At 39.1% G+C, this 27625-nt stretch overlaps 1 protein-coding gene across 2 annotated transcripts in view; it reads left to right on the forward strand.

Annotated features, from left to right (window-relative positions):
• dnah5 (dynein, axonemal, heavy chain 5) overlaps positions 1 to 27625 on the forward strand; it is a 113551-nt gene that overhangs the window by 4970 nt on the left and 80956 nt on the right. The window contains exons 2-40 of one of the 2 annotated variants that reach the window (XM_034874454.1): positions 4378 to 4512; positions 4727 to 4811; positions 5080 to 5237; positions 5920 to 6138; positions 6496 to 6633; positions 7251 to 7427; positions 7515 to 7628; positions 7802 to 7909; positions 8555 to 8677; positions 8880 to 9095; positions 9524 to 9550; positions 9832 to 9939; positions 10245 to 10330; positions 10892 to 11099; positions 11231 to 11344; positions 11574 to 11780; positions 12016 to 12096; positions 13414 to 13504; positions 13804 to 13949; positions 15550 to 15727; positions 16075 to 16329; positions 17063 to 17259; positions 17384 to 17477; positions 17989 to 18131; positions 18340 to 18416; positions 18550 to 18674; positions 18807 to 19042; positions 19411 to 19629; positions 20110 to 20172; positions 20384 to 20622; positions 22791 to 22938; positions 23118 to 23210; positions 23660 to 23859; positions 24030 to 24183; positions 24285 to 24448; positions 24653 to 24809; positions 25125 to 25337; positions 25633 to 25857; positions 26860 to 27032. In XM_034874454.1, the coding sequence (XP_034730345.1) occupies positions 4378 to 4512; positions 4727 to 4811; positions 5080 to 5237; positions 5920 to 6138; positions 6496 to 6633; positions 7251 to 7427; positions 7515 to 7628; positions 7802 to 7909; positions 8555 to 8677; positions 8880 to 9095; positions 9524 to 9550; positions 9832 to 9939; positions 10245 to 10330; positions 10892 to 11099; positions 11231 to 11344; positions 11574 to 11780; positions 12016 to 12096; positions 13414 to 13504; positions 13804 to 13949; positions 15550 to 15727; positions 16075 to 16329; positions 17063 to 17259; positions 17384 to 17477; positions 17989 to 18131; positions 18340 to 18416; positions 18550 to 18674; positions 18807 to 19042; positions 19411 to 19629; positions 20110 to 20172; positions 20384 to 20622; positions 22791 to 22938; positions 23118 to 23210; positions 23660 to 23859; positions 24030 to 24183; positions 24285 to 24448; positions 24653 to 24809; positions 25125 to 25337; positions 25633 to 25857; positions 26860 to 27032 (5894 nt within the window). The remainder of the gene's footprint in view (positions 1 to 4377; positions 4513 to 4726; positions 4812 to 5079; positions 5238 to 5919; positions 6139 to 6495; positions 6634 to 7250; positions 7428 to 7514; positions 7629 to 7801; positions 7910 to 8554; positions 8678 to 8879; positions 9096 to 9523; positions 9551 to 9831; positions 9940 to 10244; positions 10331 to 10891; positions 11100 to 11230; positions 11345 to 11573; positions 11781 to 12015; positions 12097 to 13413; positions 13505 to 13803; positions 13950 to 15549; positions 15728 to 16074; positions 16330 to 17062; positions 17260 to 17383; positions 17478 to 17988; positions 18132 to 18339; positions 18417 to 18549; positions 18675 to 18806; positions 19043 to 19410; positions 19630 to 20109; positions 20173 to 20383; positions 20623 to 22790; positions 22939 to 23117; positions 23211 to 23659; positions 23860 to 24029; positions 24184 to 24284; positions 24449 to 24652; positions 24810 to 25124; positions 25338 to 25632; positions 25858 to 26859; positions 27033 to 27625) is intronic. The other variant, XM_034874455.1, reaches the window with a different exon arrangement.

Here is a 27625-nt window from a genome sequence, read left to right on the forward strand (position 1 = left end):
AAATTAGACAGAAAAGCTGTGTGATGGCAGCTAATGCACATCTAAAGGTTTAAAAATGCACTTATTAGAGTGAGGACCAAGTTTCTCAATCATTCCAAAACAAATATTGTAGACTGAGTCAAGTTTGTCATGAAATAATTTTTTAATGCTATTGTTTCAAAAAGGGAAACATTTGGTTGAATTCAATATAATTGAGTAAACAGACTTGTTTTGTTTGTTGCTGTAGCCTTTAGGTTAGAACGTTCTTCTGTTAATTGGTTTTGTAGATAAGGTAAATAGCAATATGTGTGATATCCCTTATTTTTTTGTTATACAGTATTTGCATGATTTAGTCTATAGCTGCTAATCTTCAATGAACATGTAACTACATTGTAATAGTTTTCCACTTGCACTGTTGCATTATAGTAATAGACAATTTTCTTCCTGCTTGCTACTGGCAGTGACACCTGAGGTGTGGGGGTCATTGTGTGTCTGTGTGTGTTCATGTGTTTCGCATTCCTGCATTTTACAAGCAAGTTTGTAATAGTTGACAAACTGCTCATGTCTGTCAGTTTGTTTAAACTGTTCTATCCGGACCACAGCTGGCTGTGAAAACTCATACACTATTTATAGGAATGGCCATTAAACATATAGCAGTAGCTTCAGCTCAGCAGGAGAACTTGATAGGGCCACTCACATTGAGGGGGAGAGTCCACAGCTACTCTGAGTAGATGAGAAAGTGAGGTTAGCAGGTTATGGAGAATATATCTATATATAGAGTATAGAAGGGTTTGAGTCGGAAAGGCGAGGGGCTGTCATGACGCAGGTATTTAGAAAGCAGCTCTGGAAAAAAACAGTTTCCAAGCTCATTCAGGTAAGATAAATCGTGTAGCACTGCTGCTGTTTTTGTCGTGGTGTCATTTAAGGGTTCTCTACCATTTTAATTTATCAATCCACAATTCTCACGTGTTGTACCAAGCACGGGTATCATTCATTTAGCACAGTCAAAAGGACAAAACTAGCTGTGAAACTTCATATCTTCAACAACTGTGTAGACCTCAACAATGTGTGTTATTTCTGTTCCTCAGAATAAAATTTGGATAAAAATTGACTAAATTATTTCCCTTGTTCATTCAAGGTTTGTCAGGATGCTAAATGCTGATTTGCTTTTTTTAATTATATGAATTATCAGACTATAATTCTGCTAAACTGTCCTGCACAGCGGTTTTCTTTTTAATTCCAAAAGCCAGTTTGTTTATTAGAGGGATTGTGAGTCTTGCTGTAGCTTATCTCAGGATGGGGCTTTGTTTGCTTCTGGAAGCTATTAAGGATGTAGATGTTATTACATGGGACAGTCAGTACTAGCTTCTGTTTCGGAGTTATGGGAATAACTAAATGTGGTTGTGTGCGTGTGTGTGCGTGTGTGTGTATGTGTGTATGTGTGTATGTGTGTGTGCCTGTCTGTCATTATTGGAGCTTGTAATTGTTGGATAGTGTATTTTATGTGTATTGCATTCAGCAGAGACTCCTGCTAGTTTGAATATTTGGCACCACACTACGTCTGCATTGTTAGCTTCTGGCCTGAAGACTGACTTTGCTTTTCACACAATTTGGAATAAAGGCAGAGACAAGGTGTGAAACGGATGGTCGCCCAGCAACTGATGGCTTGCTTTTTTTCTGGTCAACTTGTGATGTGACTGTTTGTGTGTGTTTATTGACTTTAACACGGTTTGTGTGATTCATTGTTTTTAGTGGTTAACTTGAACTTCCTTGAAAGAATGGGTGATATTTAAAAAAAATTCTAAAATGTAAAAATACTTTTGGAAGTGTAATTTTTCAGGAGTGGAATTGAAATACAGCTGCTCGGGATTACAGGATATTTCTCCTCTGGGGAGTCAAATGTAAATATCACTGAACTTGAAATGAGATCACCAGCCTAGAAATGAAAATGATGCAGTTAGTGTTGCATTGGTCTTAATGTGTGTGAGCCTTGTGTTCCACAGTGTGTCACTTCTTTACCAGAAACAACACTTCCAAGATAATAACATCTGAGAACATATACAGAGTGAGTCACTTTGTACCATTTTGGAAATGGAAGATTTTTTTTTTTACTGTGGGGGCCTTTTGTTTTGTAGTTCACTTTAATGATAAATCCAAAAGGACAGATTCTTTCAATGTAACAGAAGATGACATTTTCTAATGACAAAAGAACATTTGATTTTGCTTAGCAGTGATTTCTCTTCGAGCCCATTTGTGTGACAAATGGTTTCCCAAGACAGATTCTTTTCAGGATATTTCTCCTTTGTGGAGTCAAATATAAAGATCACCAATCTTGATATTGAGATCACCAGCCTAGAAATGAAAATGATGCAGTTAGTGTTGCATAGGTCTTAACATGTGTGAGCCTTGTGTTCCACATGGTTGGTTACAAAAGATCTCTTCTGTTCTTATGTTTAACGTATGCTTTACAGGAGTAAACAGAGACTGATACCAGTACAAAGTCTGTTTACATCAAGTATAAGTAAAATAAATTCATGTATGAATTGAATGAACTGTTTGCAGTAAAAGTACATTTCAACCCTTCCATACTGAAGTGACCTGTGTTCTTTCAGCCATTATTCCTGAGAGAGTTTTGTTTATTCTTGGCAAATATTACCATCATTTTTGAGAAAGTTAATCATTCTGCAGACTTATTACGTGAGGGATTCAGGTACGTTGCAGTTACGCACTAATTGCATTTGCCTTGTTTCACTATACAAACTCAAATGTCAATGTGATTATTGTCTGGTCTCTTTTAAGACAGCTGCTAACAGGCCAATGTGTTGCTTCTCTATCTAACCTTGTTGACACACACAGCTTGTGAGGCTGTTGGTATGTTCCACTTCCACCTCACTCTAGCTTGACATGACCAAATCCCCAAGCTCTCACTAAGAAGAATCAATACCTTGACTCTAAACCACTCTGACTTGTAGTAGAATTGTCCCATCTCTCTTTATATCCAAGTCCATTGCTGTGGTTCAATAGCCTTCTGCTTAGGACGGTTTCTAACTGAGTGAAATGACCCAGAAGTATCTAAGTGGCAGCCATGATGAGAGCTGGTCGAATTCTCTGAATAATTTGTTATTCTCTGAATAACGAAAGCTGCTTCAATGCTTTTTATTCGTATCTCCTTTAGCATAGGGTGCACTGGACCAGTCTTTAAGAAATAAAAGGAGAAAATACCTTCTTGCTTCTCAATTCCTTGCAGCAGCAACATTATATCCCTATATTTTATCTTAGCATAAATTTTATATAATAATTTTCATACAATACTACTAATTGGGACTAAGTCAATTAATAATAGTGGACAGGATGGTGAGCCTGGGCAACTATTCTCAATGGGGAAATAACCCTTTTGTTTCAGTTGTAACTGGTAGCCTATTTCCTATATTTCTTTTTTTATACATATTTTACCGGGTTGTCCACGTTATTATAGCCTGCATAAAATAACACTTTTGTTTTTTTTATTCACCCCTTGTATCTGTTTCTGACCACCTATTCAGCTCTTTCTTACTCTGTTACTTCATGTTTATCACCCTTTCCATCTTCCATCTTTCCACTACATGTTCCTTTTAAGGCTTTATTCAGGGTTATATCGGATATATCCCTCAAAAGCTGTCAAATCTATTATCTCATATAAATATATATACTGTAAATCTACTGTATATATGTGAATATGCATGTAAACATAAAAGGAAGAGAAGGGGAAGTAGGAAGAACATGATGAAAGAGAAACTTGAACAGGTAATATCATTCTCAATGTTAAAGTTTAACCCACTCTATATAGAATGTTCTATTTTTGGAACTGCCAGTCTCAGTAGGATGTTTCCTGCTTTGTTGTAGAAGAGGACCTTTTAATAGATAATCTGACCATGGTGACGTCAATGCAAAAAGTATTTTAAGCCAGAAAGAACTGTTCCTATCACCCCTTGTTTATAATCTAGATAAACAGAAGGTAGGGTAAATGAGAGAATTTAAATGCACCCTGCAGCTGGCACACCACGTAGCACCAGGTTTCATGTAATTTATTAGCTGACCTTGTTCCTGTGTTACTGAGCAGCGTAACCTGGCAACTCATTGTGGTTGGTGTTACTGTCCCACCACCCTAAATACAAACCATGGCCTGTTGTAAACTGTCTGTTTGTCCTTTCATTCAAAGAAACCAGCATTTTACAGACTTTGAGTGGGTGCTAAGGAGAGAAATGGAAGCACTTCTCATAGGTTGAAGGATGAACATAGTGAGGATCATTGGGAAATATTGAAGAAATACTGACTGTTTGTTGAGTGGAGCTATACACAAAATACTCAGGATTAACTGTTTTAAAATGTAAATTTAAATTGGCTGTGTCTTTTGTTTAGCAAAAGTTGAAAGAGGAACGTGAAGCTAAGCGTGCTCAGCTGGATGGAAGACATGACTACATCCTCAGCATTGTGGCTTCATGCCTGGGACTGGAGAAATCGGATGTGGAAGATGCCACACTGGAGGGCAATCAGGTATCCTGTATATTTACACAGACATTGTTTTGCATGTAGAATACCACAATATCCCTAAAACCAAAAAGAAGTAGATGTGGCAGCATTTTCAAGACAATATGATTTCTTATTTTGTGTGTGTCTACAGTAAGTGCTCAAACAGCAGCATGTGTCTCAGTTTGGGAGTGTTGTGTCAGGTTTGCTAAAATTCTCCCCCCGCGCCTGTCTTTCTCAGATTGACCGCATGGAGCAATTCTTTGTGGCTGAGGGTCTTCCACACCTCATGTTCTTCTATCAGAACACTGAGACATTTGAAGCAGGTAATGTGAAAATCACACAATGTAAAAAAATGAATGAACTACTGTATGCGGACTATATCTTGGTTTATAATTGTTGGCAACACATCAAGTTGAGGTGCTGTCCCTGTTAATCCCTATCAATCCATGTGGGCAACAGCAATCACAGCAGTATTGTTTGCGGGTCTCCACCATCATATTTAAATGTAAATGCAAATTCCTTAATATCAGGATTATGGTAGGAAATCAAGCTATTGTGATGATCCCTGTTGTTGTTTCCATGTTTATGCAGCCTCTGCACCCTCGCAGCTTGTTGCCCAGCAGCCTGGTCGCAGCAAGATGTCTAAAGTGTTTGTGACAGACGGGAGGGATGTGGCGCTGACCGGAGTGTGTGTCTTCTTCACCAGAGCCAACACTTCCAAGATAATCACATCTGAGAACATACACAGAGTGAGTCACTTTGTACCATTATGGAAATTAAGATTTTTCTTTTTTACTGTGGGAGCCTTCTGATCTGTGGTTCACTTTAATGACAAACGGATCGGTTCTTTCCATGTAACAGAAGATGAAAGTTTCTAATGACAAAAGAATTTGTCATTTGATTTTGCTTGGCAGTAATTTCTCTTTGAGCCCATTCTTGTGATAAATGGTTTTCCAAGACAGAGTCTTTTCCTCCAGAGCTAGCAAGACCATAGGGGGACAATAGACCTCTGATGTAACAGGCAGTTCTGGCTATTGATTCTTACTGATCACCTTCTGTCAGCAGAAAAGCTAATCACCACCACTGATTAATGGGCATGTTTGCTACAAGACTTCCGCAGCAAGAAGGGAAGGAAGGGCAACTTTGATGTTTGTGTATATGTGTGTGAGAGAATGAGAGAAATTACTTGTCCAGTCCCCACTATGTGAGTGCATCGGCCATGCAAGAGAGCTGTGTAAAAATATTACTGTATTTATTAAAAAAAAATTGAACGTAATAGATACAACCTTGTATGTACCCCTTTGGGAGGTATCCCACTAATGCTATGACAGAAGCATGGTTATGGCTGTATCCTTAAAGGTTTTTATTCAGCAAAATGTTGCATTTCTTTCAATGATGTTTGGACATTTGTGCACTTTTGTCTCTTTCTAGGATGTCAATTTTAATATGTTAGACACAACAGAGGTGGGTCTGTTAAAAAGTGTGGAGCAGTTGCTCTCTGAGATCTTCATCCCCACACTGAGTAAGATGAACCACGGCTGGGGGGAATTGGCCACTCCCCAGGCCCAGGCTGTCAAACAGGAGTTCATATCAGCGTTGGAAAGCTTTGTGTCTGTTTTGGCTGGAGCACAGGAGAGCTTGCAAGAAAAGGTAAGAAACAGACTCTGTTACACAACAAGGATACATTTAATTGTTAATGTGTGAGTGGAATTCAGAACAGCTATACAATACCCAATTAAGAAACACCTTTGACTTCAATCAACAGCTATTATAAAATGTGTGCACTAACCAGATTTCACAGACATGCCACTACTTGGGAACCTAAATGTTCCTTAGCAAAAACACAGAACAATACGTAATTATTTCAAATAAAGGCTGTTTGAACACAGTCTCTTCTTTTAAATACACTTTATGAATACATTTGAATGAGCACACACAGGCACATCCACAAAAAAATAAATTCTAGACACCACAGCAAAAATTAACCATGTCATTGCTCGCCTCCAGGTTACCCTAAAAGAGTGTGACACATTTGACCTGCGGGTGCTTAAAGGCCCATCAGACTATATGGCAGCTGCCAACAGCACAGAGACAACAGAAAAGATAGAGGCTTGCATGAAAGTCTGGATCAAACAGATAGAACAGGTGAGATGGGTTAGGTAACAGGTAAGCTGTCATCCTCAAACTTATCACATCGATTATTCATCTTTGAACTTGCTGTAATGTTGTACTCCTCTTATGTTTTGCTGGAAATGTCTAAATGTGCATTGTATCACATCCAGCAGAAAAGGCTATGTCTAAAACAAATACTTCCCTATATATGTGGTAAATATTACATGTGCCTGGAGCAACAAATGTATTTATTTATTTAGTTTATTAATTCAGGACAATGCACATTGATGAACATGCACAACAGTACACGTAAATGTGCTAATGCTAATTTCCATCTGCAGTCCAATAGGCAGGTTGCTGAAAATGCATGTTCATCCCAAAAAGCAGCAAACTATCTTGCATGGAAATGCAAAGTATATATTTTTTATCATACTTTATTTTGAAGTATGGCTGAATTAAGTATTTTGAAAGCACGCGATATTCAAGAATGTTGTGTTTTCAAATGTATCTTATTTTTATGTTGACTTAATGATCAACAATAATTCAATATCCGCTTCTGATGGATGCAAACCTACAACAATAAAATGACCAAATAGAATATGTGGAATTTAGGGAAAGTAGATATACAGTACATACTGCATGTTCTCCAGGTTCTAGCTGAGAGTGACCAGCTGAGAAAGGAGGCCGATGACCTTGGCCCTCGGGCTGAGCTGGACCACTGGAAGAAACGAATGTCCCGCTTCAACTACCTTCTGGACCAACTTAAGAGCCCTGATGTCAAGGCTGTACTGGGTGTGCTATTGATGGCCAAATCTAAACTTATAAAGGTCAGACATTACTGTCACTCACTGCTAGGTTTTAGTGACTATATATACCAGATGTAGAAACACTATTTCATACGTTTGTTTGTATAGTGGTGGCGGGAACTGGACACCAGGATCACTGATGCAGCCAACGAGGCCAAAGACAATGTCAAGTACCTCTACAGCCTGGAGAAGTTTTGTGACCCTCTGTACAACAGTAATCCTGTAAGAAAAAAACTTGAATCTCTCACTGTATCCATGTTGAAATGCCCTTAAATGACATGTTGAAATGCCCCTTGTGGAAATGGCATGTTACACAAATACTGTTCATCTGTCCATGTGTGCAAGTTATTAAGTTGCGCAAACACTCACAAGCTATACATTTTGTTTTACCCCAGGTATCGATGGTGGATGCAATCCCAGGTCTGATCAATGCCATCAGCATGATTCACAGTATTTCTCGCTACTACAACACATCAGAAAAGATCACATCGCTTTTTGTCAAGGTAAGGGTGGCTGCTACGCAGCACAATGCAACACTGATGAAGCAGATCCCGTTGAGGTAACAATGGGATTCAGCAAAGCTGGCTGCCTACAGTCTGGATTATGTCTTCATTTCATCCCCGGGATCTGTTTCATTTTCTTGTTTTTATGGATAAATAAAACAAATCCTACTAAGGTCATTGCTACATTAAAGTGTTCATATTATGCTTTTTGGCTTTTTCCCCTTTCATTTATTGTGTTATATATCTATGTTACAGGTTTAAAAAATGAAAAAGCCCAAAGTCCGACCCAAAAGAACTCCAACAGAAAACACTGTTCACCAACTGCTCCAAGCAGCTCTATTGTAGTCCAGACTTTACTTCTGTGACAAACGTGCGTCACTTTGTTAGCTGCTAGAGCACAAATTACTGGCTCAATTTCTGAAAGAGTAGATGTGAACAGAATATAAATGTCAGAATATTTCATAGACCATTTATAGCACTTTTGCATGTCTTGCTCGTTTGACTTTTTTACATCCTTGCACATGATAATATGTGCACTAATATTTAGCTACTTCAGCTACATGTACTGTATAGCCTCAAGTTTTTTGTGTCCACAAATAATTCAAATGCATATCTTCATTTCACTATACCCATCTATACCTCCAGGTGACAAACCAGATGATCACAGCCTGCAAGGCCTACATCACAAATAATGGCTCTCATTCAATATGGGACCAGCCTCAGCAAGTTGTAGCTGACAAAATCAAAGCTGCCATTCACCTAAACCAGGTAATGCTTATTGGTACAAAATGGCATTTATATTGCTAACCATTTATCTCTGCTAGTTTTTTCTTAATCTTTTGTCCATTTTAAGATTTGTGCGTGTTAAACACACCTGGTATATGTGTATATATAACACATATATAAACAACGGTTGCCACTTTGATATGATGAATGGATGAACATTAAAGTGACCAACTGTGTGTTCCAGGAGTATCAGAGGTATTTCCATAAAATCAAGGAAAAACTGGAACTTACTCCCTCAGAGAGACAGTTTGACTTCAGTGAGATGTACATTTTTGGGAAGTTTGACACGTTCCAGCGACGACTCAACAAGATCCTGGAAATGTTCAACACCATTTCTACCTACTCTGCCCTGCAAGACTCTAAGATAGAAGGATTGGAGACCATGGCCACCAGGTTTCAAGTGGGTATATTGTTATATCAGATTGTTATCAAGACATTTGTAATAACACAAAGACACATTCCATTAACTGATCAAATCTTGCCAGTTGAACCTTTGTTTCGACTCCCATTCACTGATGTTGGAAATGTAAAGCATATGATAAAGCAGAAATATGTCAAAGAAGCATTTTAATGAGCAGACCATAGTATGGGTCCAATGGTGAGTTTGATTGTTGTTAATAAAGAGCTTCAGACTGTACATTAGCTCAACCTTGCCACATTACTGGTTTTGCTTGGTTTCTTGTTGTGGGAAACAGTATAACATAATAACACTTGAATGTCTTGAATTGCATCAAGACACCTAATCTGTCTAATTATTGTATATCTGTTTTCCCTTGAAAGTATATTGATTAGAGCTGTCTGTTTGTTTCTGCTTCCTTGGATGTATAGACTGCAGACATGCAGGGAAAATGGGAGGTAATGTCTTAATGCGGTCGCCAACTTTTAGTAGGCTAATGCATGGCCCATTTTCATAGTTGACAGCATGCAGTGGTAAACTTCATAGACATGCCATTTTACATATCCACTGTACATATCACTTGCATGGAACATGAACAGAGAACCAAAATGTGTTGCTCATTTATTTTCTTAACAATTTAGTAGTCAATGTTTTGCATGTTGTCCAGTTTATTAGAATATTTAAGGAATGAATGTATACATATATAACTCATACAAATGTGTGTGCATGTGTGGGATAGGCTATTGTGCTGAACATGAAGAAGAAACATTACAGTTTCCTAGACCAAAGGAGAACTGACTTTGATGTTGACTATGAAGAATTCTGCAAAAACACCTCCGAGCTTCATGTAAGTTTATTATTACAGACACAAATAATTAGTTTGTTTCCTCTACAGTGTACAGTACGATTAATGGACCTTCACATTTCAGTTATTATGGCTGATTAGGCTCCTGCCCAGGTTAACGTTAGATTGGGCAATGTACATCTCTACATACCCACACTATGCTGAGAAAAGGTTTCATTAGGCAATAAGTGAAAAATCTTGTGACTTACAGTATGTTGTTACACATGACCCAGGATTGTATAAACAAATGTCCCACTCGACTGTCTCCTTTGTAACTATTATTTTGCTATTGACCTTTGTTATTCCAGAATCAGCTGAAGAGTTTCATGGACCGCACCTTTGAAAAAATTCAAAATACAGAGAGAGCTCTAAATGTGCTGAAGAAATTTGAAAGGTAACCCATTTTTTTAGCACTTGCTATTATCGAATGAATGTTCATCTAAACAATTAATTCTTATTCTGGTGCTTAGCACAGAAAACTGCTAATTCTCTACCCTACCAGCTTATTATTACTAGTTAATTGCATTTGCATGGCTTCGCAGCTTTAAACGAGTACCTAATCAAATGGCTGACATGAAAGAAAAAAAAACGGTAGCACTCTGAATGGACCTTTCTCACTGTGGATATTTCATCTCATTAAACACAGGTGTAACTAGTATCATAATCACTGCATTCCAACAGTTCTCCAGTTTAAGGGTCCTTTTTGTGCTGCCTGGCTCACTGATATGATTTACTGGCACATCAAAATAAATGGTCCGAATGTTGTGTTATTATTAACACCTGTGTATCTGCTGCTGCTGCTGCTATGAAGTCAAAATGTCATGAGATGATAAAGGTTTTTCTGAAGGAATGTAATAGACTTTGACTTAAAAGAAGAGGACAATGTACTTGCTGGAATACCCTATAACAGTTTATACTACTCTAGTCTTATTTATTTTGGACTCACTAAAAACAGACTGGGCATCCCAGACCTTGGCATTGATGAGAAGTATCAGCAAATTCTGCAGAACTATGGCCGGGACCTTGAAATGGTCTCTCGCATATACATGAAGCAGAAATTAGACCCCACCATTGGCCGGAACTTGCCCCTAGTGGCAGGCCGTATATTGTGGGCTCGGCAGCTGTCCAGCAGAATCCAGGGTCCCATGGATCTCTTTCAACAGGTACTGTTAAATGTCTGCTTTCATACAATGTCATTTGGCTGGGTCTAAGTGTTGTTTGTTGTTGATTTAAAGTAGAATTGTCAGTGCACTTTTCTTCTGAAGTTATACAGTACCATTCAATCCCTGTGTAGCATCCTGGTGTTCTTTCCACACCAGAGGCCAGGAGGATCATCAGGGACTTTAACAGGCTAGCAAGGGTCCTGTTGGAGTATGAAATACTATACCATCACAGCTGGATGCAAAAGGTAAAGGGATGATGCACATAAATTATGGATATTCGTAGTCCTATGATCCTATGTGTGTTGTCTCTTGTCTTACCCACACTCAATGCTTTTGGTCTCTCAACAATTTTCCTTTTCTTTTTACTCTTTTTCTCGTCTTCTTCTCTCTTTTTCATTATCTCTCTTTCTTTTACCCCTCCTTTCTCACAACCCTCCCTAAACAACCCAACCCACCTTGATACCTCCTGCCCAGATGGAGGATACCCGTGTGGGCCTGCAGGCCTCTCTGCTCGTCAGGTCTCCACAGACGGGGGAGCTGTTTGTGAACTTTGACCCTGAAATTCTGGCCCAGATCAGGGAGGCAAACTGCATGACAAGAATGAATTTGGAGATCCCACCATTTGCTGCTTTGTTGCAGCAGAAACAGGACACCCTGAAAAAGAACTACAATAAATTACAGGTGGATAGTAAATACAGTTGTACACATCTTCAAATACATACAATTTAATGAAGCAGTATGAGCAGCCAAAGTTAAATGTGCATTTATGAAAACGTATGAAAAACTGTATTCTTTGTCATAATTATGTTATACAGATATAAAGGTACATACATTATCTAAAGGTAGGTCATTCCAACTGTAGCCTACTTACTGCATACTCCACTGATATAATCAGTTCAATATTTTCCCCTTCCAGTTAATGTTGAGTGAGAACACCAGAGTGCGGACCAAGATTCAGAGAGCTTTTGAACAGTTGGCCATGCCGCATGTAGCTAAGGTAAGATATGATTATGATATAACCCAAGTTGCATTTTAAAACTATATCCCATATCCTGCATGCTGTTTGTTTATTGGATAGTGGTTAATACAATATATTATTATATTCATACAACTATGATTAACTTATTTATAAATTAAAGTAACTACCCAAGATCTAATTTGTAATTAATGATAAAATATAAATATTGATCAATTTGGCTCATAGCCTATTTTTGCTCTCTTTATAATAAGTAGGCTGTATAGGCATATTCAATGTCTAATAAATACATCATTGTATTAAGTACAGAACATTAAATGGCTCTCATTAAAAACTACAGTCACATTTATAGTGAGTTTAAAGAATAATCCGCTACAGAAGCTGTATTACATGTCATGTGCTATTACCACATTTTAACTCAGTTTGGAGCACAGGTATGTGTAGCCAACCTCTCCCATCCAGGTGTTCCCAATTTATGTTTGGTTGATTAATTAATGCCTGTATGGACCTCGAGCAGGTAAACACAATTCATTCTCCACACTTTCTATGTGTGTATGGCAATATGGAAACAATTGCAATTGGCCTAATGACAGCGTGCGTAATAAGAAGATAACAACAACAACAACACGAACGAGACCAAGCTAATTTAGCCATTGGTTTGGTACAGGTGAGCTTTTTAGCTAGGCTGTAGACTGCCTTTGTATTATCAACCAAACTCATGGATAGACATAGGGTAATGTGTAATTTTTTTTTACTGGAAAGAAACACACCATTTGGAAGGGTAAGGGAATCATTTGATAATGCATTATTCATTTGTAAGTAGTAAACGAAAAAAAGGGACCGATGTTTTGTTTTAGCAACTGCTAGCATAGCTCGCGCCTAACTACGAGCCACCGAATGAATCCCGTTACAGTATCCACGTCCCAAAAATAACATGACACTTTTGGGGGTAGTATGCTACCGCTGAAAAAAACTAGTATGCAAAAGTAAAGCTGTTTTAATAGTATCTCATGAATGACTCACAATGACAATTACGACGTGACGTTAATTTTATTTATGCATAAGGTATTTCAATCATCATGATTATTACGTGCGCCACAACTGACTTTCTGGGCACCCGTATCGAGGTTTACTTCTCAACGCAGAGGGCCTGGGTTTAACTCCTACCTGCGGCCCTTTGCTACATGTCATTACCCCCTCTCGCTTGCCTTTCATGTCTTCAGCTGTCTTGTCTAATAAAGGCCTAAAACTGTCCCCCAAAACATCTTAACATACAAATGAGATAAGACACATTCACTACTGTACGAAGTGCATCATCATACATATCTGACTTGACAGGTGGATGAGGCTATACAACCAGGTTTGACCTCCATCAACTGGACATCTCTGAACATAGACAAGTATCTCGACCGCATCGACAAGGCTTTGGGTAAGCAACAAATCTAGCAAGATCAATGAACCACATGGTAATACATAAGCCATCCTGTAACTCGCCACTGGCAGCATGTGAAAAGATTTTATTTATTCCTTTTGAATCACTGTTGGTGTGCATGTTCTCTTAAGTAACCTTCACATTCAATATAATTTCTGTTTCTATGGTCCACATTTTCTCGTTATCCTTTTATTTTCTTCTTCTTTCACCACTCTCTGACCTTCTTCCAATGCTTGCCAACATATTTCTCTCTTCTTCTGTTGGTCTGTGTTACTCTCTTTCTCTTGTCTCTCCAGTTGACCTGGAGCTGTTGATGGACAGGGTAAACGACTTGGTGGAGTTTAGGATAGATGCAGTACTGCAAGAGATGAGTGGATCCACTCTGTGTGTTTTGCCAGAGGATGAGCCAGTCACCTGTGAGGAGTTTGTTCAGACTACCAGGGTAAATAAGCACAAAGTATCATTCAAATAAAACAACAGTATTAGTCTGTAGTTTAACTAAGCCCACCTTCTAAGTTAACACCCCCAGCCCCCACCCACTTGCTATAATTTGAAAATATTTATGATTACATAAAAATTGAAATACATACAAAAGACCTTTAATACACTTTCCAATGTTTTTAAAGTACTTTTAAAGTATTTTCTTGTTTTTATTCTCAGAAAGCATTCATTCAATTATTATAAATTACACAAATGGTCAATTTTGTACAACATATATGAGTTAATATGTCCTCCATCAAGGCTATTTCTATTTATTTGTTGTGACACTGCTTGTGGATGAGCACAAAGTGGCTCATTAGCAGTAAAGGCCACATTCAATATCAATTATGATTTATTGTTGTGATAAAATAGCTGCTAAGTTTATCAAAACAAAGTAATGTGAATGACTGACTGCTGACAAAGCAGTCTATTGTATAATACAATGATATAGAGTACATATGGAGTCATGCAAATCCGGATTCATGCCATGGGAGTCCATTACTGTGTAAAAATCGCTGACAGTTATTTAAGCTGACATTATTTGATTTTTTGCACAATAACTTATTACAGTTCTATATGTAGAGTTGAATTAGAGTGAATTAAAAAAAATTATGTACTCTTCTTGTTTTTATGCAGTGAATAATGTGCCCTTGGTGTCCAGAAAAAGAAATATATCCAAACAGTATTATTTTTTGTGATCAAATTTTTATTTTTTTTATTCAAAAAATAATAATAATGTAAACACAACATTCACGAACAGGTACAAAAAAACACTCTGGGACATAGGAACGCGTCCCATAGCCAAAAAAACACAGAGAGGAAAAAACGGGAGGGAGTGAGACAAAACAATCCATGCAGAAACAGACAGACACACAGACAGACACAAGGCTAGGGATCAAACACACACACAAACAAAAGAAAAGGCTACACCATTGCCTCCAAGGACTCAGCAATGCTGTGCCAAGTCTCCAAAGTCTTCCCCGGGGCTCTACCTACACGAGCCGTCAAAAGTTCAATGTACGTGACATCCAAAAAAGAAAGGACCCATGAACGAACAGACAAGTCATGAGGTGGCTTCTAACGGGTTACAATCATCCTCTTAGCAGCTGTAAGCCCAACAAACAAAGCACAATTTTAGAAATTTAGAAAACTGAAAGGCAGACAGGTCATTCATAATCAAAATATGGACAGTAGCAGGCAAGGTAACAATAATCAAGGTGGACATTTTGGATGCAATATTGTTCCATAACTGACCAACAGGAGAACACTCCCAGAACAAATGAAGATATGTACTGTACCTTGAGCTTTAATCGGGCAGAAAGTGCATAAAGGGCTGTTAATTATTTCCATGTGGTGCATTTTCACGGGTCGGATTTCCTATGTATGAAATTGTAGTGAATTTGCTGATGATCTGGATTGCGAGACTCCAAAGAGTATTATTGTTGTTGAAGCTGCCCTGGTTTAATCCCAAAGCTAATGTCATGCTGCAGTGCATTGTAACTTACTGTTTAAGACATATTTAGTGCACAAATATACATGTACATATATTCATATTTGTATAGGACCTGTGCATAAGACAAGCCCAGAGTTTCAACACTAAGAGCTCCCTGGTGGAGGAGGCTGCTAATGAACTGATCAACATGCTGCTGGAGTTTGACCACAACCAGAGAGAGGAGGTGGAGAAGATAGCGGAAGAAAGCTGTGTTGAGAGCAAGACCGTAGACCACATTGACAGTGAAGGTATTCTAAAATTTTCCTTTTGAGATAAAATAGAATGGGATTCGATAAGGTGGAATCATAGACCGTTAAAATAATTATTATTTTATTAATTATTATATTATTTTAACGGTCTATGGGTGGAATGGAACTTACTAGAAGAAACAGATGCATTAAATAACAATTTGTTATAACTTTATTAGTCAACTTTAACTGATGTCTTGCCTCTTTTTTTAATTATGCAAGGCAATCTGAAACCCAAATACTTGTAAAAGAGAGTTACCGTTATATATATTAAGTTTCTGTTTGTATTTGATATGTTAATGCTGTAGGTAAAGGGGTCATCATAAATGTGCCACTTCTTCACTTAGGTGAAGATGAAGGCCGCTCAGAGGGCCGTCTCTTCTCGAGAAACACCATGCTCCCCCCTGCCAGCGTTGGCCCTTCGTCTCCCTTGGTGAGGAGGAAGAAGAAGAGAGACTTAATGGAGGTGATGGAGGAGGAAGCCCAGGAGCTGCTCTCCTACTTCAACCACCGCCACGTGGATGCTTTGCTCAGATTGACACGCAACACCCTGGAGATGCTACGCAAGCGTATCCATGCCCCCTTGCTCATGAATTTCTTGGGTGAGTCTTTACCATTTAGCTGCTTTCAGTACTTGGCTGTATCTTAATATAAAATTATTTAAAAAACATTTTTTATGTAAAAGCTACATTTTAGTATTTTATTTAATCATGACCAGGGGCGATTCTAGGATCAGACCGTTAGCGGGGCTCAGCCCCTAATGAGAATGTGACACGGGTACAGTGCTATGTGAAAAAACAACAACCAGCTAATCAATAATTTCATTATCTGATAATCTCTGAGCTAGCTACTGAACAACAATGTCAGCTAACGTTTTTGACTAAACCTGAAACTTTATAAGTTACAGTAATAAGGACCAATTTGACTTCTTTTGCTCTTCCACTGGCATATTAGATAGAAAGAGACTCAGCCAAAGGCGGGGGATTGGCTCACCCAACTACGATTGGCTCACCCAACTACGATTGGCCAATACTACGTTTCTGTTAACCCTTTCCTTGACTGGGTCACAGGTGCATAGCTTTAACCCCTCTAGTAAGGGTCTAAGATTGCCCATGATCATGATTTGTCAAGAGATGTACATTAAAAGATTTTTGGTAAGACACAAAAGTATCAATTAATAAAACAATTATCCTTCTCCTGTTGGAAGCAAGTATTAGGTACCATGAGTTCTGACTTGAGAGGTTGATTGTTGCTGGTTCTGTCCACTGGGTCATAACATGTCAATCTTTGGACATTACCACACTGTATTAGAGCTTCTCTTCTCTCCCCTTGTAGCTGAGAGTGACTCCCCAAGTTGCGGCAAAAGCAGCGGTCAGCAGGCAATCTTTCGAGTCAATGTGACCCTCGCCATCCCTAACATCACCATGGTTCCAGCTCTGGAGGAAGTCCAGCAGGCTCTAAACCGGGCTGTAGAGTGTGTGGTCAGTGTCAGCAAAGGAGTCAGCCAGTGGAGCAAAGAGAGGATCTCCAAGGTGGGTTTCAAACAAGCAATGATTTGTGAAAAGTAATGGATTTATACATCTGAAGAACCCCATTGCTCTCTTGTCTACCACACAAGCCCTGAAGTCTTCCCTTATGTCCGATTCCCCTTTGCAGAGAAAAATGAATGAAAGACGGATGGCGGCTCTGACACGAGACAGTTCTGAGAGTGAATCAGAGGATGGAGCAACAACATACAGAAGTCTGGCTGGTATGAGAGGACATGAGAACTTATGTTACTTATCCTCAGCAGTTCAACAACTCAACACTGACTTCAGAGAGATTTATTCATGTTGTTTCCAACATGCAGACCAGAACATTGATTATTAGCTACTGCACCAGTCACTTGATAATCAAATTTCCTTATTTTACAGCTCAGTAGCGCAAAGCCACAACTAACTAGGATCAGATAGAGACGGGTTGGTGGAAATGATATGGGTATGTTAGTTGCTTCGGAAGGAAGACATTAAAAAAAATACCATTTTAAAATTGAATTTGAGTATCAAGTATCGAGTATGAATATCATTAAAATTCTGACTTTATATTCGTTGTTTTTATTAAATAGGGCAGTTTGTGTTCATTTAAATTACAGGAAGAGTTTAGTAATAAATCAAGACAAATCCTATTTTAGTTGCTTTTGGGAGTTGATATAATTGAAAGTGATTGTGTAAATCCCCCTGTACATTCACAACAACTATCCTCCAAAATGTTTACTTTTTCAGAGGGCAGCACCTCAGAAATTTCAGCATCTGTATACCAGGCTATCCCATTCCAAGCTAGAAACTACTACAAGAGTGTGTCTGAGAACAAGGAGATAGTCAAACTAGTGTCTGTTCTCAGCACCTGCATCAGCTCCACCAGAAAGGTATGTATATAATTGGCCTAACCTGTACAGAACAAGGAGAAACTAATTAAAGATGCATACATCCAAATCTATACTGTTGTTTTTTTAAACATATTTGATATATTTTTAATATGTATTATAGACTGTCTGCTTCAACAGTAACAGTGTAAATAGACAAAGGAAATCACTGTAATTCCTTACATAACTCTTGTTTTATATTATTGTACAGGAAGTGATGACTGCTCTGGACCGTTTTAGCCATTACCATCACATCTGGAGAAAGGACCGTGAAGACACCATGCAAAAGTATGAGAAAAAAAATGTTTGACTGATATTCATATCTGACTGAACTTACAGTTTTATTTGCTATGCATCAAGTAACTCCCTAAGAAAACGGCTTTATGTCAACGCTATTTTCCTATGTCTATTTTCTTTAAAGATTCATCCAGGGCAGCCCCTTGCTATCAGATTTTGAGAGCCAAATTCTTTTCTATCGAGATCTGGAGCTCGAAATAATCTCTGAACCAGAGTACATCACCGTGGGAGCTTTGGCTCTATTCACAGGTTAGATAAAGTTGCAGTATTTTGCTGGATAAGGCATCTGAAAAGAACTCTATCCAAACATGAAATTTAAAATTGACCTTTAGCCAATTCATCAATGATCTCTGCATGCTCACATGTATTTCTTTGTGCCAGCGGACCTGAAGATGTCCCTAACTGCTGAAACCAAGAACTGGATGGTGGACTACGGACTGTACTGTAACAAGAAATATCGCTCAGACATGGAGCAGATCTTTGTGCTTGTTGATGAAGCAGGAAAGAAACTGAATAGGCAGATCAAAGACCTGGATGACATTCGCATCGCCATGGCAGCCCTCAAGGAGATCAGAGAGCACCAAATATCTATTGATTTTCAAGTTGGTCCCATAGAGGTAAACACAGCATGAGGTCTTTCATTCAGCATAGTAGTTGCTGACAACCTTTCCAGACACGCAAATGCACACAGTTGAAGTAGGACTAGATGTTTTCAGTAGTGTACATTTGAGTTTGAGTGTTTCAGGAGTGTATAAAGGGAATGGCTTTCAATAGCAAATTGTATACATGGACAGAAAGCATTTAAATACTAATTATGAAAGCATTTCGGTTGAGTTCTGTGTCAAAAGCTCAATGACAGTGCAGAGGAAGTGCAGGAATGGAAACTCTTGCATGTTAATGTCAATGTTTGATTAATTTGACAAAGTTATATCTATATATTTGTAAATATCAGGTGAAAACCTTGGTATATTTTTCATCCTCACAGGAGTCTTATGCCATGCTTCATAAATATGAGCTGTCAGTGGCAAAAGAGGAGGCCGATAAGGTGGATACGCTGCGTTACACATGGGAGAAGCTGCTGTCCCGGAGCACCGAGATACAGAATGAGCTGGTTGCCTTGCAGCCCAACTTCAGAGGAGAACTGGTCAGCAATGTGGAGACCTTCCTGGAAGACTGTCAACACTTTTACCAGGATTATGACAAGGTAAAAGAAAAAAGACACCAAAAATGAAAGATGCTAATGCAAATGTCTGTACGGACAAAGGCTCTGACAGCCCTCACCACCAATTACTGGAAATCAAGGATCAAGGATGTTATTTACATTAAATTTGGGCTAACACCATTAATTTAGTTTATAAGACCACAGTATTCAATTCTTACCTGGATTATTAAATAACAAATGTACACAGTGTTGCCAGTAGAAATGGTTAATGCATATAGGGCCTGAACTACAAAGTCCACATACACACTGTGGTTCAACTGATCAGCACACAGTATAACAAAAATCTGCACATTAATTTAACAATACCTGCATTCTGTAATTAAACAGTTTATTGTAAGGGAAACAAAGAGAGAGAGATAAAAAAAAGCACATCTGCATTGGTGGTGGTAATTTTGTGATTAATATAATTTTTTTGAAGAAGTGGGATGTACCCATAGACTTACTTTTCCCTCTCTGCTTCAGGATGGCCCCATGGTGGTGGGGCTAGCTCCTCAGGATGCCAGTGATAGGCTCATCATGTTCCAGGTTTGTTACTGACCATTTGAGCTGTGCATGATAACTGTGCTTACTATTTTCACTGTGTGTAAAATGTATACATGGCAAATCACATAGATTTTACTGCAAATGTAAAATGGCTGAAAAACATGACGTCTACATTAGGTAAATGTATATGCTTTTTATTTCAAGTACTGTACCTATTTGGGAAATTTTGTTGCCATTCCTTTTTTTCTTTTAGAATCGATTTGACAACCTGTTCAGGAAGTACATCACTTATACAGGTGGAGAGGAGCTGTTTGGACTTCCTGTTACCCAGCATCCCCAGCTGTTGGAGATAAGGAAGCAGCTGGCTCTGTTGCAGAAGTTGTATGGCCTTTACAACAATGTCATCGAAACAGTCAATGGTTACTATGATATCCTCTGGGCTGACATCCACATTGAAAAGATCAATAATGAGCTACTGGACTTTCAGTCAAGGTTAGACAGTTTAAAAAAAATATATATATATGAATCTTTATACTACATTTAAAGTTTCCCAATCGGTTTTAGACCCCTAGTAAGTGTGGAGCATTTTTTCTGTTAGTGGGTCCCTGTTTTGCTATCTTGTGCATATGTGTACACACTGGTGACGCAAAACACTACCAATTGTGTCCCACTAGCAACCAAATGACTGGTCAACAGGTGGAGGTAACAGGCCAAGATATGCTGCATTGCAAAAGAATGAAGGATTTGGCTGTAAAGTAGCGAAGCATCTGTCCTCTTAAAAAGCAGGACAGTGAGACGGATAGCGCGCATAAATCTCTCACTCTCCTAGCTGACGTCAAGGCTATGAGGTTGTTGTCTGGAATAACTTTCTGAGAGAGATATATACCAGAGGCTCAAAAGGGGAACCCCCGAGCCCAACGTAATGGGATTAAAGGGATGATAGAATGCAAAACCAAGTTTATCTTGTCTGCTCATGTAAATAGTCATGAGCATACCATATTTGGTAGGAAAGTGCTTGTTTCTTCCGGGGCTTATTCACAGGGTAGCATTAGGGCCCATAGAATAGCACCTGGGCCGTATTCAGCCCAACCCCTGTTAAATACCCTATTAGGAGAGCTTTAGGAACAGTCTGAAATACCCTATATAATTATTATATCGCCCCTTTAAATCCCATTAAGGTGCTAGAGAACGGCCAACAGGTTTCTGTTGTCTAATCCCCCTCACTAAGGTATGCGCAAAACCCCATCTCTCTCCACAGTCCTTGTGGCACAACAAAAAAGGCCTAGACAATTTAAAAACTTAGTCAAATCATTATCCAGCAGTGTCTGAGGGTAGGTTACCTCGAGAGGCAGAAGACACAAGGTGGTGTCCGACACTTTCTTTGAATATGTTTGCTAGTCATTCTGTGATTTAAGACCTGTGTATTCACAAACAGCATATTGGCTCACACAGTGGGCTCCGCTATAACAGATCAACTTACCCGATTTAACCACAGGGTGTATCTGTTGCCTAAATAGCCCAACTTCTGCAATTGTTCTCGTGCCTCAGCTAGGGCAACAGTCGTTGGCTTTTCACTGTGGGGTGGCAGAGCGTACAGTCCAGCTGCGACATTGAGTCCCTGTGCCATATGGCAGCTGTCATGATGCCCCACCCCAGAGTCGGGAACCATGGTGCGCTCATGTGTTCTATTGCCACTTGAATGGCAGCCCTGGTCTGTTCCGGAATGTGAGCCAGGAGACAAGGAGTCAGGGGGACGGAGAAAAACAAGACCATTTTTACACCTTCATAGAGAACCACAATGTGCACTATGCATTCTTGCATGAGGCAAACAGATCCAATTTTGCCCTCCCAATATGTTCCACAGGATCAGAACGAGAGTGGGATTCCATTTCCGCTCGTTGTGAGAGGGACCCCCGCGACATCAGGTCTGCTTCGTGGTTTAGTAACCCTGGAATGTACGCCACTCTGATTAAGAGTGTCTGTGTGACCACAACAGCAGGCTCCTGGCTAGCCAGGGAGCCCATTCGCACATACAGTAGAAATGAGGCCACCTAAGTGACCACCAAATTTGAAAACTACCATATAAAGAAAAATAACATCATAACAAAAAAAAAATTTAAATTAAAATATTTCTTTTAGTCTGTCCTTTCCCCCAGCATCCGCTTTTTCTTGGCCTGATACAAAGTAATTTCCCTGGAATTATCTAAAACATTTTTAAATTTTTTTTTATAAGGTACTGCATAGATGCACAAATATATTTCTATTTCACTATTTCCATCCATTATATCTTTGGACTCTGACCTCTAAAAGTGTTAATTTACTGTGCTAAGTTAAAGGCATTTCGTCCAGATAAAAACATTGTTTTTAATTTATTCACTTTTGTGTTCTCCAGTGTGAAACTAGTTAAAGTTAAAAGTTAAAAGTTGTAAGCAGTTAGCAGTCACATTGGAAGTATGTGCTGACAGATGAAGAAGACAGGACAACTCCTTCTTCTGGCAGAAAAGCTGTCTATCAGTTTTAGAAGTGTTACTTTGGGCTGGGTACACTGTCAAACTGTGCTGGCGCATGTGTGTCTTAAAAGGACGCACATACACAGCTTCCATTAGTTTGAAAGAGTATTAGCCATGAGTTTGTTGATGATTGCATACTTTAACTACCAGGTGTCGCAAGCTGCCTCGTGGTCTAAAGGAGTGGCAGGCTTTCATGGACCTGAAGAAAACAATTGATGAATTCAGTGAGTGCTGCCCCCTGCTTGAACTCATGATTAACAAGGCTATGATGACTCGTCACTGGAAGAGAATTACTGAGGTCAGTGAAACAAGGCCACCAACACACCACTGCGGTTACCAGTCATCATCAACACCTACTGTTAAACTTATGTAATAACTATAATGTGAATACTACTAAGAGCTGTTGTTGTGACATTTAGAATGAATAGAAACTTGTTTCCATACTTTGACCAACAAATCTATCTGGTTTGTGCTAAGGTGACTGGGCATGCCTTTGAGGTGGAAAGTGATACATTCAAGCTACGCAACATTATGGAAGCTCCTCTGCTCAAGTATAAAGAGGAGATTGAGGTAAGAATAAATAGTAGCCTACCTATGCAGGCCGAGCTACAGTTAAAAGGTTTATTTTTTATAGCAAATAGTGACTAATGCAAAAAGAAATATATTTTAGGCATAGTCCTCAATGTTCTTTTCAGTTGTATTTGATGTAAGTAATGTAATGTAATCAAAGTTGCAATATGCCTTAATATCATTCTCACAATGCATATGGCATTTATCGTGGCACCCAATTTTTCTTTTTTTTTAAGCTCTAGCATCATCTTCATACATTCCATTAAATAATTCCTTAATTCCCTTGCTGTTTGAATTTGTTTGTGTACATTACCTACGTTTAATCCAAAAAATCAAATCCTCAAGTAGCCTGGCTGGGATACTGAAAAATTGTTTATATATTTATATTTATTTTGCCAATAGCATTTATATTGCTACTGTTTAAATACATTTGGGGTGTTTTTATACAGGATATCTGTATCAGTGCGGTGAAAGAGCGGGATATTGAGCAGAAGCTGAAGCAGGTGATTGCTGAGTGGGACAACAAGATTTTTACGTTTGCCAACTTTAAAACTCGTGGAGAACTGCTTCTGAGAGGAGACAGCACATCAGAGATCATTACCAGCATGGAGGACAGTCTCATGATGTTGGGGTCTCTAATGAGCAACAGGTATGTTCATGTTGATTTAAATAATCATTGGTATTAGGATTTTAATTAGTGCCATTAAATTAAAAATACTGCACTTGTTCCTCCCTTTTTATTTGGCTGATGTTAAACAAGCTTTCACTGTGTGTGATTGGTATAATCTAAGGCTTACATGCATGTGCCTTATTTCTTAGGTACAACACCCCATTTAAAGCCCAAATTCAGAAGTGGGTTCAGAATCTTTCCAACACCACTGATATTATAGAAAACTGGATGACCGTCCAGAACCTCTGGATCTACCTGGAGGCAGTGTTTGTGGGTGGAGACATTGCTAAACAGCTGCCTAAGGTAAATTATAAATTATTCACTTAGTCACAGTGAATAAGTTATATTTGCAAAGAAAATACAACCCCTAATAATCAAATTCATATTTGACTAAACCTTTTTAGGAAGCAAAGCGTTTCTCTAACATTGACAAGTCATGGGTGAAGATCATGATGCGAGCCCACGAGATGCCCAATGTAGTACAGTCATGTGTTGGAGATGAGACTATGGGACAGTTGCTTCCTCACCTCCTTGAACAGCTGGAGATCTGCCAGAAGTCACTTACAGGGTGGGTGCAAAGGACTAATATATTAATCCCCTCACACGTTAAAACTATACATACTATACTATACTAGAGAGAGCACTGAACTTTGTTACTTGTTTTCAGTTTTTTGCTGCCAACCATTGTAAATGTGTCTATTTTTTTGTGTTATCAAACACAAGGCACTTTGAGACTATTGCATGTAACATTTTTTTTCATGCTGTCATTTAGCTATTTGGAGAAGAAGCGTCTGCTGTTTCCTCGTTTCTTCTTTGTCTCTGACCCTGCACTGCTGGAAATCCTGGGCCAAGCCTCTGACTCCCACACCATACAGGCTCACCTTCTTAACGTCTTTGACAACATCAAATGTGTCCGATTCCATGACAAGGTACCTTTTTTCATGCAGCCCCTTAGACAGCCTCTTTATTGTTTATTTACACACCTGTCCATCTAATAGGTCAGTGTCTAAAACAATTGAATGTTTAAATCCTCTGACAAGACATTCTTTGCACAGCTGAAAAGTATGGGCAAAAAAAATTATTGCAATAAACAGAACCAAATATAATACAGGCCACACATTTGATCAACTAATTTAGAATAGTGTAGAAGGGAGAATTTTGTCATATTCTTTTCCTTACCTCACAAGTGAAATAGGATAAAAAATATATGATTCTAATCAATTATAACATGTAATCTTTCCCAGATATATGACCGTATTCTGGCTGTATCTTCACGGGAAGGGGAGACTGTGGAGCTTGATCGTCCTGTCACAGCAGAGGGGAATGTAGAGGTTTGGCTCAATGCTCTGCTTAAGGAATCTCAGAGGTCTTTGCACCTGGTAATCCGACAGGCTGCCCTGACCATCCAGGACTCTGGCTTCCATCTCATCGACTTCCTCAACTCCTTTCCTGCCCAGGTAGTTCATAGCTGGATTCAAAGAACTCATCCACATATTTCAAAATATGGGCCATACCATTACTCTCTGTGATTGTCAGCCAAAGAATATGTACTGAGCAGAAAACATATTGGATACATGACATTATATAAACTAGTAGAATTGTGAATTTGGCAAATTCATTACTGCATAAGAAATCTGTGATGAACTTCAATCTTTTGTACTTAGTACTGGTTCCTGAGATGTTTTCAGCTTTACTTTTGTATTCTTGGAAGTAATATAAGTCTTTAATAAAATGTCTTTGTCCTTGATCTAGGTGGGTTTGCTAGGTATTCAGATGATATGGACAAGGGACTCTGAGGAGGCTCTGACCAATGCTCGATATGATCGCCGCATCATGGCCAAAACCAACCAGCTCTTCCTGGATCTGCTCAACACACTGATTGACATGACCACAAGAGACCTAGGGGCTGGGGAGAGGACCAAGTACGAGACCCTCATTACCATCCATGTCCACCAGAGGGACATATTTGATGAACTGGTGAGTATTTTGTTGATCATGTAGTAGTACTAAAGATTTAGTTTGATGGCACACTATGCTAAAGTCATTAGAGCATTTAAACAAGCCCTTTAACATTACTGTTCAAGTTAATCTATTCAGAATCCCCCGCTCATGATAGCTATTCTTTTGTTAAACTGCATTTGACATTCGGATTACCCGAGGGTTGGGGGTGTCAGAATACCAAATGATGTCCGCTGCAAAAAGTCAATTCTACCTGACAAAAGTCTTTAAAGCATCTTCATTGGCAGCCAAGTGATTTGTAGACCTAGAGAAAGGAAGTCTCCCCTCTAGGCACAAGCCTTGCCTTGCTGGTCTATAAGCTCAATTGAACACGTGTGTAGTAACTTTATGTGAATGTGTTTTTTTAATCCTCTCCTACCTGTATCAATTTATTCTCCTCCCGTCTTCTCTCTCTCTCTCTCCCACAAATTTGGCCTTGTCCTGCCCATTGTTTCCAAACATCTTTTTGCTGTCTTTTTCACCCAACTTTCCTCCTATGACTCATAACCACTTTTCTCTCAATATGCCTTTTATCTCTTTGTATTTTATCCCTCAACTCATCACCCTCCTTATGCTGCCCTATTTCTTTGTACTTCATATACTAATTTTACCCATCTCCTTGGCGTAATATTTTCCTGCCATCGTTCTCCCCTTTCCTTAACCTTCCTTTCACCTAATTTTCATCTCATAATCTCTCACCTCTTTCATCCCCCTTTTACCTTCTTCTTCCTTTCTTTCCACCTTTTTAATGTAACCTTCCTGTCACCTAATGCTTACTGCCCTTCCACCCCTGCTTTCCATTTTCTTTCTGCTTTTATCTCTCACTTCACATCACCTCTTAAATGGGGCCTGTTGATTTCTTATTCCTCACTTGCCATCTTCTCTCTCCATCCTTCAACTTGCTTTCCTTCTCTCTCCATGCCTCTTCTCTATTATCTTCACTTTGTCCTTCCTCTATATACTTACCCTTTCTCCCTCCAGTGCCGGCTTCATGTCAAAAGCCCCAACGACTTTGAGTGGCTGAAGCAGTGTCGTTTCTACTTCAGTGAGGACTCAGACAAGATGATCATCAACATCACAGACGTGGGCTTTGTCTACCAGAATGAATTTTTGGGCTGCACTGAAAGGCTTGTCATTACGCCACTGACTGACAGGTAGAGGGCCATCCTGGCTGACTAATAACTGGAGTTGGGGAGAAGAGAGACAGAAAGAGAGAGAGAGTGCAGTGGAATTGGGAAGAGAAGAAATTAGAGCGGAGGATAAGGCACACTCCACCATGGTCATCACATCTGTCACTGACAGAAGATATGACTGACCATGAAAGAGGAAGGGAATCAGACAGTGGGAGGTAGGCAGAATCCCACCAACAGCCAGGGACTAACGGAGACAAAGAGGCAAATATGAGAAGAGACAGAGAAAAAAAAAAAGATTAGAGGCGGGGAGAAAGAGATCAGAGGAGACAGCAGCAGGGACAGGGCTACCAGCAAACAGCAGCTCTCCACAGAAGTGGCACACTGGCCTTATGGCCAAAGGCACCAGGACAGCCTAGATTTTCTCTCTACCTTCCTTCCCTACAATACAATCTGCTTAATTTTCTTTGCTAATACAGTGGTGTGAAAAAGTGTTTGCCCCCTTCCTCATTTCCTGTTCCTTTGCACCTAATAACACCTAAGTGTTTCGGAACATCAAACCAATTTAAACAATAGTCAAGGACAACACAAGTAAACATAAAATGCAATTTGTAAAT

This window comes from Etheostoma cragini, chromosome 6 (genome assembly GCF_013103735.1).
Source record: "Etheostoma cragini isolate CJK2018 chromosome 6, CSU_Ecrag_1.0, whole genome shotgun sequence".
Lineage (NCBI taxonomy): Eukaryota > Metazoa > Chordata > Actinopteri > Perciformes > Percidae > Etheostoma > Etheostoma cragini.